The sequence below is a fragment of the Cheilinus undulatus genome, linkage group 1 (assembly GCF_018320785.1).
Source record: "Cheilinus undulatus linkage group 1, ASM1832078v1, whole genome shotgun sequence".
Taxonomy (NCBI): Eukaryota; Metazoa; Chordata; class Actinopteri; order Labriformes; family Labridae; genus Cheilinus; species Cheilinus undulatus.
The window spans coordinates 44534042-44550300 of record NC_054865.1 but is presented as its reverse complement, the minus strand read 5'-3'; the positions used below and the strand labels follow the sequence as shown (position 1 = coordinate 44550300).

The 16259-nt window shown below is 39.9% G+C and overlaps 1 protein-coding gene across 16 annotated transcripts in view; it reads left to right on the top strand.

Moving 5' to 3' along the window:
- baz2ba (bromodomain adjacent to zinc finger domain, 2Ba) overlaps nt 1–15434 on the top strand; it is a 105350-nt gene extending 89916 nt beyond the window's left edge. For 6 of the 16 annotated variants that reach the window (XM_041786608.1, XM_041786524.1, XM_041786390.1 and 3 more), the window contains 18 exons: nt 975–1040; nt 1365–1505; nt 1979–2233; nt 3812–4035; nt 4517–4591; nt 4677–4908; nt 4992–5054; nt 5573–5717; nt 6617–7431; nt 7543–7795; nt 8039–8194; nt 9595–9755; nt 10153–10493; nt 11087–11222; nt 11326–11472; nt 12222–12580; nt 13651–13794; nt 13989–15434. In XM_041786608.1, the coding sequence (XP_041642542.1) occupies nt 975–1040; nt 1365–1505; nt 1979–2233; nt 3812–4035; nt 4517–4591; nt 4677–4908; nt 4992–5054; nt 5573–5717; nt 6617–7431; nt 7543–7795; nt 8039–8194; nt 9595–9755; nt 10153–10493; nt 11087–11222; nt 11326–11472; nt 12222–12580; nt 13651–13794; nt 13989–14145 (3870 nt within the window). In that variant the 3' untranslated portion in view covers nt 14146–15434. The remainder of the gene's footprint in view (nt 1–974; nt 1041–1364; nt 1506–1978; nt 2234–3811; nt 4036–4516; nt 4592–4676; nt 4909–4991; nt 5055–5572; nt 5718–6616; nt 7432–7542; nt 7796–8038; nt 8195–9594; nt 9756–10152; nt 10494–11086; nt 11223–11325; nt 11473–12221; nt 12581–13650; nt 13795–13988) is intronic. The other 10 variants (XM_041787358.1, XM_041787269.1, XM_041787096.1 and 7 more) reach the window with 3 other exon arrangements.
- Nucleotides 15435–16259: the final 825 nt, after the last annotated feature.

The window sequence follows — 16259 nt, the reverse complement described above, 5'->3', positions numbered from 1 at the left end:
GATCAGTGAATTGGAGATCTAGAAAGAGAGCTGAATGCCACAGGTTTTTATGTCCCTTTTGAGCCTGTTCCCTTTGAAGTTTTCCATTTGCAGATAAATCAAACCAATAAGGACAGAGAAATATTGGTAGCAGAGTGCTTGGCATGTAGCCTGTTTTGTTTATCACACTGACAGAACAATCCTCACAAACAGACCATTTTTTATTTGTTGGAAATGTCCTTGGCAGGCCCAAATAGTGGCAATTGTGTGTTTCTGTTGGATCACAGAGGGAATGACAGGCTGATACAGTGGAGCGGGAAACCTAAAGAGATCAAATAAAATGATAGTCAGTCAGCAGTGATTCCTGTGCCCTTTTGCAGTAGACTGTGTATCATGCACCAAAGAACAACATAGACGTCTCATCCTCAGCAGTCACACACTGTGCTAATACCTAAGCTGCCAAAGCCACTGAAGTGAAACTGCTCTGTTTGTAGCTATCCTTAACCATCCGTTTGTATTTGCTGTCCCCTCACCAAATATTATGAGAACAATGTGTCAAATAAACATTAGAATTGACTCATTGTAGAGTAGATTTTTTTGTTTTATTGTATGACAATGTGGCATATCAGACGACTTCTGGCAACCGGCATTTTGTTGCTTTTGTTGTGTCAGCTTTAGTTTAGAGGCGCCGTCACCGATTCCAGCTGCTTCTCTTTTTTGAGCCTGTCATCACATCTACTTTGTATCGCATCTATGTGTTGCTTTTTGGTTGTCATCGTACTACTGTACTCTTCACTTATGCTTCCACCATACATGTGAAAGTGTATACATGTGAAGCATCTTTGTGTGTTTGTTCAAGTATGGTGCCTCTATTGAATTTAATGCATCACAATTCTACATTAATACGTACTAAATTTAGTCGACCTTGAGTGCTGTGTGTGCGTTGTGTGCTTGTTAATGTGCCTCTGTGTTTTTTTTTTTTTTTGCCACTCTAGGAGAGAGAGAGGAGGAGACAACATGTAATGCTGATGAAGGCTGTTGAGGCTCGCAAGAAGGCAGAGGTAGTCTATATGCACACAAATAAATGCGGAAATACACACACAGTCCACTTCATGAAAAGTCATTATTCCCTGGATGGATTCCCGCTTTCTCTCGCTTTTGTGCACTCTTTCTCTCCATTCAGTTTTTTTCCACACACTTACCAAGTCAAAAGATTCTGGCCCTCAAGCACTTTTCCTTTGAATGCACAGCAGCATTAGGATGAATTCTAATACCGCTCAGCAAAGTCGAGCAAACCTTTTTCTCTGTTTCCACACAAACATACAGAAATGCACACACATACACTTAGCTTCCCTATTGCTCTCTTAAATTTTGGACCTCCCCAGGAGCGCGAGCGCGTGCGGCAGGAGAAAAGGGATGAGAAGCGCCTGAACAAAGAGCGCAAACTGGAGCAACGGAGGCTGGAGCTGGAGATAGCAAGGGAGCTGAAGAAGCCAAATGAAGACATGTGTCTGTCTGATCATAAGGTAGTTAAAATAGAGGCTCATCTGGTCAGTCTTTTGAATGTTGATGTTTTTATTTTAATATTTGTTAATATGTGGACAGAGCGTCATTGTTGCACAATCACAAAAAATGTCACCTGACAATAATGATTATTATCATCATTATTATTACATAGTTTGATATTTTCTGGAGGGTCAGCACTCATCGTAAGAGCTCATGACTGAGATGATAAAAATGGAACAGCTGCCCCCAAGTGGTTTAATGAGGGTACTGCATTGAAAATGAGCTTTTATTGCTATGAATTGAAAAACACCATCTTGATAACAGGCAACAGATGTGAAATATAATGAGAGCTTTACAGTTGCTTAAATCATAATTTTCTGTTTCCCAAATTAGACCTAACATTCTCCATCAGCGACTAACACAAGAACAGCAACATCAGCACTTACAGTACTAACCTTTTTTTTTTTTTTTTTTTTTTTTTTACTTCCTCCAGCCTCTCCCTGAGTTCTCCCGCATTCCTGGACTCATCCTCCCAGGCCGAGCCGTGTCAGACTGCCTGATGCTGATGCAATTCCTGCGAGGCTTTGGCAAAGTTCTGGGGCTCGATCTGAATACAGATGTGCCCACACTGGGCATGCTACAGGAGGGTTTGCTCAATGTGGGAGACAGCATGGGTCAGGTGCAAGATCTTCTGGTCAAACTGCTCTCTCTGGCTGTCTGTGATCCTGGTTTACCACCTGGACAAAAGGTGAGCTTTTGTAAAAGTGCATTTAAAACATTGATTACTAGTAGAGATGCACAAATTTAAAAAGTGAACTATCCACATTGATAGATCTGAAAAGTTGTGCTGATATTTACAACCAATATTTTGCCTACAAAAATCTGTCTGAATCAGCTGTAAATATTGACTTTACGAATAAATAAGATAATAGAACTTTAGGCTGGACCAACAGACCTACATCTGCTGGTGTCCTTTTCTTTATTGATCATCATTCCCTACACTTTAATGTATGTTCAAAGGACTGAAACTTGTTAATTTATTCATCCCCAAACTTGAAAGTGGGTATTTTAAAGGCTTAAGATTCATGTCTGAACTAAATTTAAATATTGATTTTGGCAAAAATTATTTTGTGATCATCAGCATGTTGGATTTTGGTAAAAATACAATATTAATGAATATAAAATCTTTTCTCAGTGGAAGAGCTTGAGAGAATGCTTGAAAGGGAAATGTGGCATTATTATGGTAATTGTACATAGAGTTAGAAGGTACTCTAGTAACCCATTTTGACCAGATGCAGCAGTCATGTGTATATACCTTTAAGAACAAATAATGGCTAATGTGCTTATAACTTTAAGACCTGATGCAATTTTAGAGAATTTTGGATAATCTTATTGTTTTTAAGACAAGTGACTAATGAACTTCAACATGATTTCCCTAAAATACCTTAGAGGAGATCAGAAGTATTTGGGTTTCAGCCTCTTTAGCTTCCATACTTAAACGTTGATGGATGATTTATTTTTAAAGTTGAGTAGCAAAACAGAGGATGGCTGACAACTTTAGCAAGAGGGGAGACATAAGGACTGACTATGGCAGTAAATTAAGACGACGAAAACAACAATGGCAACAACCCAGATTATGATGTGACTACAGCTTTGCTACCCCAGGCTTAATGTATGACAGACAAGCAAAGAGGATTTTGATTATTTTAATGTTACTACTTAGTGATAGTAAAAAATGTTTACAAAAACAGTTTAGGGCAAAGGGAATTTTTTAAAGTTAAAGCCTAGAGCATACGTTTTTTTTATCCCATGTCTGTGTTTCTACGTAAGCTGAGAAATATACATTTTCTTAATGTTGAAATTCTGTGCAGTTTTGACAGAACTTTGGCTATTGAAGTTTTTTCAAAACAGAACTTGGGTTTTAGATGGGTTTTTTTTTATGAGACCTTCGGTCTAAATGGTTTAAAATGATTTAAGATTTAGCATACCTGTAAATATTGTCCAACAGTAAAATCATATGATAACTCAATTAACATGATGAGTAAAATTACCACTCTGCATGGATAACAGTTTCTTTTTTACATTAATGCACCAGTTGTATACCTAATTGTAAAGGCAGTTTTTGAATTTGATCCCTCAACCTGACTCCTTAGGACTTTTGGCAAATTGTATGGTTTGATTTCAATTTTATCATATCACTTTTGGTTTGATGTTAGTGTTTCACTTACTCTGAAGAAATGTAGATTTGCAATGCTCTTAGTTCTAAACAATAGCAACCTCTAACCTTGAATCTTTTTTAACTTTATCATTTTGATGTCTTTATCAGACGAAAACCATGCTTGGGGACCACTTGACAAACGTTGGCATCAATCGGGATAATGTGTCTGAGGTGCTACAGATGTACATGGGAGCCCATTGTGCCAACACAGATCTGGCCCCTCTGGCCCTCAGTCTGAAGACAAAGGCCTTCCAGGCCCACACACCTGCTCAGAAAGCCTCCATCCTTGGCTTCCTGGCCAATGAGCTGGCCTGCAGCAAACCAGTCATCAGGTAAGAGAAGCATCAACTTTATAAAATCTCTGGCATTTAGTTTGGAGGGTATGAAGTGGTCTGTGATACATCTTCTACCTCTTGAATTCACAAAATAAAATAAAAACGATATCCAATACTCCTATTTATTGACCATGCAGAAATAAAATGTATTGTGTACTGTGTGCCCTTTTTTGGTTTAAATATTATTCATTAGCCAGTAATTGTATGCTTTATTGATGCAGTGAAAATTGCATAATAGAGCTGCAGTAGGGAGCAATAATTTTCTGTAGAGTCCTTTTGAATGTAACAATAATTATGGAAATATTAAATATGTGCTTTGAAATTCAAACATAAAAAATCTTACTTTGACTGTATGAAGTTGCCAGTCTCTATAAGCATTTAACTTCCCCTAATTAACTGTCATCATTTTTTAAAAAACAACTCTTACTGATGGACATAGGCACAATCATGAATAACATGAGTGTATCTCATTCTGCAGTGAGATTGACAAGAGTCTGGATCAGATGGCAAACATGAGGAAGGATAAGATCATCATGGAGGGAAAACTGAAGAAGTAGGTTTCATCTAAGTTTAAAAATAATGCTTTTATTCTCTTTGCACGCTTTATTGCTTAACCCTGTGTGTGTGTCTGTGGGTAGGCTGAGGACCATTTATGCTAAACGCACTGGGAAGAGAGAAGCCAGTATGGGCGTGGAAGAGAACCAGTCTGTTAGCACGCCGTCTTCTGCCACCAAACGTAAGCGGAAACTGGGCGGCGACAGTGACGATGACGATGATGATGAAGATGACAGTGATGATCCGGCTGAGGAGGAGGATGAAGAGGAGGAGGAGGAAATAAAGAAGGTCAAAAAAGTGGAGACATATGATGAGGTATAAAGTCTATTCTTTAAATCAAGATGCACCTTTATTTGTAGCTGACATTGACACTAACTGTCTTTGTTCTGTTTTGTCAGGATGAAGTCGACCAGGCCACCAGTCTTGAAGAACTGGAGAAGCAGATTGAGAAATTAGCCAAGGTGTGTTCTTCTATGATAAGGGCAGGTTTTGTAAGATTAATTTATAAGGCGTGAATGCATGCTTGGTAGATTATTGTTGCTGTTTGGTATTGCAGGCTTTGCATGTGTCTTCTCATGATAGTGTGTTTATATCATTTACATTATTTGTTTCATACCATACATCACTGAAACAGCCCATGCTCTGCATAATGGATTAGGTTATTAGAAACTATTTTAATGTAGAAAACTTATTCTCATACAATAACTACAGTCTTTAAATGCTTAACTGTACAGTGTTCATTAAAAGCAATCATATGTTTTGCACATTTTATGGCCATGTGTGCTGACAAGGGGCTATTTGCTAATGAAAGCATTAATTAGCTTAATAAATTACCTCATTAGCATAGCATGTAATGCTTAATATATCACAGTGATTACAAAAGGACTTTACATTGCATTAGTGTCATTTGTTTTCCTGAAGGTCTACAGATAAAAAATAATGCATAAAACATCACAGAGTATGTTGTGAATCATTTCAGCAACATCATCAGACCAGAAGAAAGCTGTTTGAGATTTCACATTCTCTGCGCTCCATGATGTACGGTCAGGACCGCTACCGTCGCCGATACTGGGTGCTGCCCCACTGTGGAGGGGTCTTTATTGAAGCCATGGAGAGTGGAGAAGGTAGATGCAGTACAACAAATGCTTTAATTTCACTATTTTGTTTGATAATGGTGCTTAAATTTGTTCATCTGTTGGGACTGAACATGTTTGTACATCTCTAAACTTCTGCTGCCTGTTATACCAGCTGTGTCAAAGTTATGTCTTAAGTGTAAAGTCCACACTAAATCCTACGGTGAAACTAGTTCAGTTGTAACTAAAGTACGGTCATTGTTTGGTTGCGCCTCAGAGATGTAAGGTTGATCTTAACTAGTAGAGCTCAGTATCCCAACTAACCAAAATATTGTCGGAAATAATGATGTTTTAATTTAATTTGAACTGTCAATGAAAAGCATTTTTAGTCCATTTTTTGTTATGGTGGTGGCTCTGGTGTCTGATTGTCTCTCAACAGGCTAACAGCTGAAAATAAATTCCGCTACTCCTAAATCAGTGCCTGAAGTGTATGCAAAATATGTAAAAGCATTTTACAAAGCCCAAAGCCTAACCCCAAAGCCAGTATAAAGTAATAACAACACTGACAGTGAGTCCCTGTGCAATGGAAGTTCAACATTCTAGATATATTGGAATAAGGCTGCTGTAAACCTGTGAAAAAACTGAGATCTGTGTGGGAATAAATTTTTGATTTAGACCCTTTTTTCATGTGAGGTTTAATTTAGAAAGGGCAAATGTAACGCTCCATGACGCCATGGGGTGTTTACACAACAATGTAACATCAGGAGCTTAGCTTTTTAAAAAGTGTAAAATATGCTGATGATGTTCTCCTTTGTCTTTTTTTAATACCAATTTAAATTGCATCTCTAAACAATATCAGTCTAGTGCAGCCTTACTTGTGCCCGTACACGGTTGGAATATCAACCACACAGATGGATTTCAGCTACATTAACTGTCTAATTTCCCTGCAGCTCCTGAAGAGCTAGAGGAGGAGCGACAGAGGAGGAGGAGAGCAGCAGAGGAGGTCAAGGTCAAAGAGGAACCTCAGGAGATGGCGGTACAGAAGGACAAGTCCTCCACCCTGGATGGGCAGAGCACTCGAACACAAGGCTTGGAGCAACAGAAAGAGGAGGAAAAGGAGCATGAGGAGAAGAAGAGCTCCCAGACTCTCTTCTACCAGCAACCAGGCAGTGTCTCTAAACTGTGCACATACCGGAACATCACTAAAGACATTGGTAAAGAAAGTGTGAAGGCAGAGGACAAGGAGAGTCTACATGTGATACCTAACGGCAGCCCTGTGGACACCCCTGCTGCCGTCATCACAACATCCTCCCCCATTCACAGTACCTCTCATTCAACAGTAGCAACAACCCCTTCCATGGCAACCATTAATGACTCTACAAACACCCCTCCCCCAGCCTCAATGTCACTATCCATCCCGTGCCCACCAGCCCCTCGTGAAAGCCCAGGGAACACTCCTCCAACCTCATCCCCTGCTCCATCTCCACACCTCTCACTCCAAGCAAATGACCAGCTGCTGCGAGTGCTGACTGAAAGGAGTGGACACTGGTTCAGTCTGCTCCCTCGTAACCCCTGTGACCTCTCATCCCTTACTACGACTCCTCCAGGAGCAGCCCATGTGTCCCCCCAGGCGTCATCCACCCCAGCCAGGCCTAGATCCCCACCTCCTTCCCCTGCTCTGCCTCTTACTCCTTCTGCTGCCTCGGCCTCTGCAAGCCCACACCACCCAGCGGGCCTCCTTAACTACCCGCTATCAGCACTGCAGGTGAGGCAGCACCCAAATATAGATGCCTTTTTTTAACCTGTAAAGTTATTTTTCTTTTATGACATCTATTTCCTCTTCACCCATGCTTTTGCTTTCCCCTTTTTTTCTCAGGTGAAGTCAGGCGGCTCATTGTTAGGAGTTTCATTTGGAAGCTGGTCCAGCGGCATGTTGAGTCCCAGCTTGCCCTTGTGCAACAGCCCCAGCCCCATGCCCGGTCACTCTCTGGAGGGCAACACAGCAGCAAGTGTGTCCAGTAAGAGTGAATCACCTTTACCTCGTATCGAGAAAACCTCATTCATGCCCTCTCCTGCCTTGGAGATGCCCAAATCCCTGGACCATCAAACACCTCGGCCTATTCCAGAGGGTGAGTCACAATAGACTATTGAGATTCATGAAAGAGGCAATAATCAACATCCATTTTTTTTTTTAAAGAATTCACCGGCCTGAAAAACGTCACTTGCCAGAATAATCCAATGTAATTGGATTAGGGAAGGTTATGCTCTGCTGTTTGTAATTTAATTTGGGTATAAAAAATGCTAAAGGAATTGTTTTGTTACAGTGCTCAGTGTCTCCTAGCTGACATGCCTGTTTGTGTCCATTGTCTCAGAGATGCTGACAGGGTGGTGGCGGGTGTCTGACATCGAGGAACTGAGGGCTCTAGTGGATGCTCTCCACAGCCGAGGCATCAGAGAGAAGGGCCTCCAGAGGCAGATCCAGAAATACATGGAGATCATCCCTCAGGTCTGCACCAAACACAGAGATGGTAAGTGTCTCAGCACTTCTACTGAGGGAATAAACTCTTGATGTAGCTTCAGTCAGGATTTGGAAATAATACTGGGAGTATGCAGAAAGTAGACTGTCTCTAGGGTAACAGATTTGGTTGGCTTCCACTCAGCGCTGTCCTCAATGATGCCAGAATTTATAAATTTGTATATATGATTATACTTAAATATCTATGCATGTTTGGCTGGACGATTAATTTCATTTCATTTGTGATTACAATTTCAGCTTCCCACAATCATAAAATATAAAGATATATTCAAAAGTAAAGGATTGCTGTGCCACATGCCGTTATGTACTCATTTTAAAATGTGTGGTAAACACACAACATTGTAACTGAACTCTGTAAATGTTTATATTTTTGTTGAACAGTGATTTAAAATTTCAATTTACACATCATTAGAAAAAACATGAGCATAGCTTAATCTGAAGACTCTGAATGAGCGGATCTGTGAGATAGAGGCAAAAACCAGCCTTTGCTGAAGCAGATTCATTGTATGCATCCTGCCTGTCAGTACACCCCTGTTACAATTTCATTTGGCAGATGCTTTTGTCTGTAGCAACATACATTAGAGATGGACAGGTGTTAAATGCTGTGAAAGACCTTGCCCAAGGGTGCACACTGGATACTGACTGGCCCTGATCAGGATTTGAATCCCTGATCTCCTATAGTAAACAAAGTCAACGATGTAAACCATTGAGGCATCCAGCCGCCATGCCAGCTTGCATCACATCAGCATTATACACATCTGCAATATATTTCAAAGTAAAGGCACAATCAGTTCTTTCAATGACGAAACCACCAAGCATTTCCTGAGCAGTTAAATCCTTATTGAAGTCACTTTGCAAAGTTAGGTGGACCCAGGTCCCTTTTAAACTTTCTTCAGTGCTGTTTTAATTATCTAAATCATCATGTCACTGTAATATTAATTCATTTAAGATTTCACTCTCTGACTCTCTCTCTCTCACACTTTGAAGTGTTTTTTTTGCACCTGTGTGTTTAAGCTCACATTTTTGATATAAAGAATTTTTGTTTTCCCAAGTTCATACAATAACTTTAACCATCACTGTAGGACGTGACAAATATCCAGTAAAATGAAGAATTATATACGTGTTTTATTGATGTACATTGATTTTTATTAGACTGAGTGCACATCTTCAACCCTTTCTTCATGGATTCAGTCCTTAGTTGTATAAAACGAAGAAATTTTAACACTATGGGTTACAAAGCTGAACAACAATTTACTTGGGTCTGATTATTTTAAATCAATTATTGATCCTGTTTAATAACCATGATTTTGATTTTTGCTATAATTGAGCAGCTCTACTCATGTGTCAAGTGTGCATTCATAGCTGATGTTTATGTGTTTTGTTTCCATCTAGTGGCCATGATTGAGCTGCATGAGCTGGAAGAGAGTCAGGTCAGTGTGGAGTCAGTGCGGGGCTGGTGTGTGGAGGAGCAGGCGATGGAGATGGACATTGCTGTGCTGCAGCAGGTCGAGGAGCTGGAGAGGAAGGTCACTGCTGCCAGCCTGCAGGTCAAGGTAAAACACTAACACAAGCATGCACAAATACCTATCTGCAGATTTGATAGTGGTGTAAAAATAGGTTCAGTCTTTTATATTAGGTATGGCTTGCCTAGATTCCAGTTTGCAGCCCACTCCATGACCAAAAGTTTTATAGATTTTTTTTTATTGTAATATTTAATGTCCTTTGGGATGTTAAAAAAAAAAGTGATGACCTCTATTTCTAACCTTCTATTTACACCAATATGCATCCATAAAGTTTTGATTTCCTTTACTCTTAACACAAAAGACCTTGATTTTATAGCCAAAAGTTGCTGCTCATCACTGTTTTAGATTGAAAGTTCTCCGTTTTACTGGAAGTTTAAGCATGTGAAGTGGTGTGCTGCCAATATACTGAACAACTGAATTTCTCTAGCAGGGCTGGACATTCCCAGACCCTCAGTCGGAACGAGAGGACCTGGTTTACTTCGAGCACAAGCCCCCCACCAAATCAACGCCAACCACAGCAAACCCCGGGGACAGGGACTCCAAAGACTCCAAGGAGCATCCAGAGGAGCGGGGGGAGAAGGGCGGGGTGATGCGTCACCCGGACAACCCGCTGGACATAGCAGTGACACGTCTGACTGATCTGGAGCGCAACATCGAGAGAAGGTACCTGAGGAGTCCCTTAGGTACCACCATTCAGATCAGACTGGATAATGTGGGTACGGTCACTGTCCCTGCCCCCGCCCCATCCACTAGTGCTGACAGGGAAGGGTAGGTCATTTCTCCAACCAAAGCTCCCCCCTCTCCCACTAAGAGCCTTTCCTTTCTCTGTGTGTGCTTTATGTTTCCCATATTACTCAACAAGTGAGGTGGGATCCACTTTGCTGCTCTCACAGCAGACTCTTGTGGTGGCTTGTTGCATTTTTTTGTTTATTTCTTTGGTCTTGTGCAGTTTATGGGTGGGGTGGGTGGTGAGTCCACTCAGCTTCATTTCCTGTTTAGGCATTGTTTACTGTTTGTTTTTATTTTCTGCAGTAATCTGCATGGTGTTGTGCATCTGTAACCTTGGTTTTGGGCATACTCATAGCTCCCTCTATACAGCATACACTTAGGTTTACTCCTTTACTCCTGCATGATCATCCCCTCAACATAACAAAATCAGTGTGTACCTTTCCCCAGCGCCCCACACCCCCAAACTCCTCATGCCTCTCTCTGCACAGCTGGAGCTCTCTATGGTCTGCTGTCTTGTTGGCGGCTGGTTCAAATGATACAGTTTACAGCTTTGTGCATTTGGAAATGGGTCCATTTATACATGCATATGCATGTATCTCTTTTTCTCATCATTCCTCGTTTTCTTCTCTCAGTGGCGAGGAGGAGGTGGCCCATGGTATGAAGGTCTGGAGGAAGGCCCTCAGTGAAGTGCGGAGTGCTGCTCAGTTAGCCATGTGCATCCAGCAACTGCAGAAGTCCATCGCCTGGGAGAGGTCCATCATGAAAGTGGTGAGCAGCAGAGGAAATAAATCCACAGCTTGTTTTACATACCATTAAATAACAACAAACTTCAGTAAAAGCTTGTTTCAAATATATGATTCTTCTTTTGTAGTACTGCCAGATGTGCAGGAAGGGGGATAATGAGGATCTCCTTCTGCTCTGCGATGGCTGTGACAAAGGCTGCCACACTTACTGTCACAAACCCAAAATCACCAGTATCCCAGAAGGAGACTGGTACTGCCCGGCCTGCATATCCAAGGTATGAGAGGCTTTTCTTCTGTGAATCACTTGTATGTAGAGGAGATCCTACCATCTATTTTGCACTTGTCCTATTTATTCTGTTTGTTTTTGAGTTTTTGCAAGTTTAACTGTTGGAACATTTCAATGTACATTCATATACTACTATGAAGTGATGCTTTGATTTGTGGTAAAATTAAATGTTTTCCTGGAAAGGATGGCACATAGAGACAAATGCAGAGTTGAGAAACACCAGTGATATCAATGATGGTGTCAGGATATTTTGCAGCCGTACTTGAAACTGTTTTGAAAATTGTCGTGCTCATATTATAATTATTATCATGTTGTTATTATTATTATTTTTAACGTATTTGGTGGATTTTATGGTTTCTTTTATAAGTAAACAGCTAACATGTAAAAATAGTTTTTGTTAAAGAGAAGAAATTATTTACAACAAAGGGTCCCAGCCTTCAAGGGTGGGCCATTATGAATGTATTTAGCATGCAAGATTATGCATTTTTCCCAAAATTGATTACATTTCCTCTTAACATTTAATGTTGACAACATGAATTTGGTCTTTATCCCACTGAATTACCGTTAAGCTTTTTATTTTAGTTCATACAAACATGAAAAAGCTATACGTTTAGCTGGTTGTGGGCGAAGCGATGTATTATAGGTGAAGACCAGTTAAAAAGTCTAGTTTTTCCTGAGAGGTGACTATACTGTTAGTTTTGATTGTACCGAAGAGATAACATTATTTACTTTATGCAGGCAAGCAGTCCATCTCCCAAAAGCAAAAAACCTCCAAGCAAACAAGTAGCATCCAGCGGAGGAGGAGGTGGAGGTGGAGGTGGAGGAGGCGGAGGAGGAGGAGGGGGAGGTGGAGGAGGAAGTAAAAAAGGCAGCGAGACGAAGAAGAATGGGAAGCAGCAGGCAGGTAATGGGGAAGTGTCAGAGGACGACCCACCCAGCGCCAGCAGCACGCCCAAGAAAGGAGCAAAAGACACCAGCAGAAAGAGGAAAACAGAGGAGAGCCCACCTGCTCAGCCAGCAGCCAATCAGGAGAGCCCTGCATGTGTGAAACGAGCCAAGACAGCGAGAGACAACAACAGAGACCTGGGATTATGCAGGTATGTGTTTCTGCTTGCTCATACTTGTCCTTCTGTAGAAATCTTCATATAAAATCACATTCTTCCATACAGATGTACTGTACATCACATTTTATATCACATACAATCTCTTAATCTCTACTTTTGGCCTCTTGTGGCTCCAGAACAAGTTGTCAACTATTGACATTTTTTGTTGTGGTTAGAAAGTCTCAGATTGTCTTCTTTGCTGCAACCAGTTTGATAAGTGGTTGTAAAAGATGTGTCTTTGTTCTTTGGTAATAGTAAATAGTAAATCTTAGTATAGAGGGGGAAAAGACACAAAGAAATTTATTCATAAGTGAGTTAAGGAACTAGTTTTTGTGTCTTCTGTTTTGCATCAACAGATGTAATGGGGTAATGAACACAGGTCTAATAGTAGCTGAATGCCAGTGTAGTTGAACTTCTCCGTTTTTTTAACATCCATTAAAAAAATGTGTGTAAGGATCAAAGATCATTTTATTATGTACACCTGTTTGATGCAAATATCTAATCAACATGGTAGCAGCATTGCATTTAGACATGTAGACATGGTCAAGACGATGTCCTGAAGCTCAAACAGAGCATCAAAATAGGGAGGAAAGGAGATTAAGTGACTTTCAGTGTGCCATGGTTGTTGGTGTCCTGGCAGGCTTTAATGTCGTTCATGCCAAATTCAGACCCTACAGTGGGTCGTTAACCCGATTCCCTACAACTTTACAATTTTTCATGACTCATTTGACTATTAAACCTAGTTCTAAGATGAATTCTTTGAGACACCTTGCCCCTTACCCTTACCCTTACACTTCCCCTAAACCAAAAGTTTTAGAAACCTATACCTAAACCGAACCAAGAGATAGGTGCAAGATCAGGTTAAACTGACTCCAAGTTGATAATTGTGCATTATTTTTAGTACAGTGTATTTGATATAACAATGTAGATTATAGCTGCTTTAAAGAGGAAAGATATTGTCCCAGTGAAAAACAGCCTCTCAGACTGACATCCAAGGCTGCTTCTACAACTGTTCCAACTCTTTCTGTGCCTTACTGTGTGTATATGTGTTTTGTGTTTTACAGGGTACTCCTTGCTGAGCTGGAGCGGCATCAGGATGCATGGCCTTTCCTCACACCCGTCAACCTGAAATCGGTCCCTGGATACAAGAAGGTCATCAAGAAACCGATGGACTTCTCCACCATACGTGAGAAGCTTGTGAGCAGCCAGTGAGTTCACGTCAATTCTGTTTATACTTCTTTCTGCTGAAATCCTGCAGGACCCTCTGCACAGACTTTAAAGTCAGAAAAGTGTTTTTTTTTTTTCAGGAAAAGTTTAAGTTGCAAACAGTATTTGACATATCAGCTGTATGGAAGGTGCACTTTCTCACCTTAGGACTGCTGTTACTTTGTTTTTGTTACAGGTATCAAAACCTGGAGACCTTCATCATTGACGTCAACCTGGTCTTTGATAACTGTGAAAAATTCAATGAAGACAATTCAGACATTGGTCGAGCTGGTCATAACATGAGGAAGTTTTTTGAGAAGCGCTGGACGGAGCTTCTAAAACAAACAAACTAAAAAGTCTGTTCAGACTCCGAACATGAAAACCCATTAAACGTTTCCTATTGGAGCACCAGGTTTTATCATTGTTTTTATTCCCTGATGGAGAATTTGGCTTTGAGGGATGGAAGAAGAAGACAAATCCTAAATAAGGAATCCACGGTGTGATTCGGAGAGACGTCACCTTGAAAAAACAAACAAGTCGTTACATGAGGTGTGCTGGATTTTTATTACAACAGGGATAAAAGCCCCAAAGAGTCCCAGAGAAATGGGGTGTCATAGTGCAATACCATTCCCTGTCTCAGAACACTGCACTGAATTAATCCTCAACTATCACTGATGTGTCTGCGCTAAAATACTTTCCACTACCTGTAAATAGTCTTTTGTTATTTAATCGTATTATAGTGAATGTATTTAATTTTGTAATAATTATTTATGAATCAAGGTCCACTTCATTTTCTATGAAAAGGAAGAATCAGCTGAACTGCTTTGAATTAAAAAAGGAATGTGTCTTTGTGTTATAATTTTTCTCCCAAATATCAAACAAAGCCAAGAAAAAAAACTGTTTACACTGTTCAGTGCTTTTGGGCATCAGAGGACTGTGTTCATTTGTTCAAACTGTAAAACTGCATTTATTTACAGGATCAGCAGAGGAACAGTCAGACAATTGTGATTCATGTGTATATACTGTTTATTAATGTCAATATTATGTCTTGTTTGGAACGATGTGTACAAATTGTTTAAGAATATTAAGATATTGTTTATGCCTTAGAATGATTGTAGCATTCTATTTTAGTGAACGTGATGAAAACATTATCATAAATATTGTTTGTACAGTATATACATATCCTCTGCAAACACTGTGGTATCCTTAATCTTGGTAGTGCCTACCCTTCCAACAGGGGCATGTAGGGGATGTTATTGTTTTTAGTTTTCATTCTTATGACAACATTATTTTTTTATATGATTTCAATCCAACAAGGCCTCCAAAGTTGGACAGTGACACAGAAATCATTCCTCACCATAGAAGAAGAAGACGAAGAAAGGAACAACAAGCATTCGGTGATGCTTCCATGATGCATTTCCTTGTAATCTGCCACAATACAGAGGACCTAAGGCCATTTGTAACCACTGTGTTGAACCTTGCTGTGTGTTGTGGCCTGATGGAGGCAGCTAGATTTTTTTGTACCCAAGTCAAGAGTACTTGAAGTTACTTTATTTAAGATATTGTGGAATAAAAGTATCATTCTTTTGTAGGAGCTTTATTTTTCACTAGTGTGTGGCACGGACCTATTAAAAGGATGTTTTTCAACGTAAACGTCTTGCATTTGTTTTATTTCAGATCCACTCTGCGAAAACGCTTCTAAGAAAATGCTTGAAATGTGGATGACTCATTTTCACACTCAAACTAGTCTTTTAAAAGATGTTTGAGGAGTCTATTAAATTTCTGATGAGACATTTTCCTTCATGCTGTTTGTTTGGATCTTTACAAGTCGTTCAAATACTCATCTCAACAGCACAACATTGAAGTGCATTGCTAATTCCTCATCATATGACAACAATAATTCTTTGTTTTCTCACCAGTAAATATACCACTTTTGTATCCCTATTTAAACTTGCACAAAACTATTCGTAAATTTCTCTATGCTCAAGGGGTTGCTTCTTCTGGAGAAATTCTGAGACAAGTCTTAGAATCATGACATTTTTCAAGAATTTCTCCATAAAGATAAGGCTAGAACATTGTAAAGACAGAACTTTTTCACTAAGCATCTTTGCCCCTTAAAGAGGTCCCAATGTGAAAATTTCTAAGAGTAATAAAGAGGATTTTAAAAAATGTTTGAGTTTTTCAGACTGAAGAGAGTAGCTGACATATGGAGGGATAGGAGATAACACAGAGCTCTGTGGCAGCCCCATATTACTATTAATATTACTAAGACTAACAGCCTGGTAAATAAACAAAAATGATAAATGTACAGGTGCATCTGAAAAGGGCATTTTCCCCCCATGATTTACTTCAAAAAGTAAACTTCCATATATTATAGCTACATCTCATACAAAGTGAAACATCTACATCTTACTGTGTAGGAACATGCATTTTAAAGTTAACTTTTAGGTTGTTGACTTTTATAGTA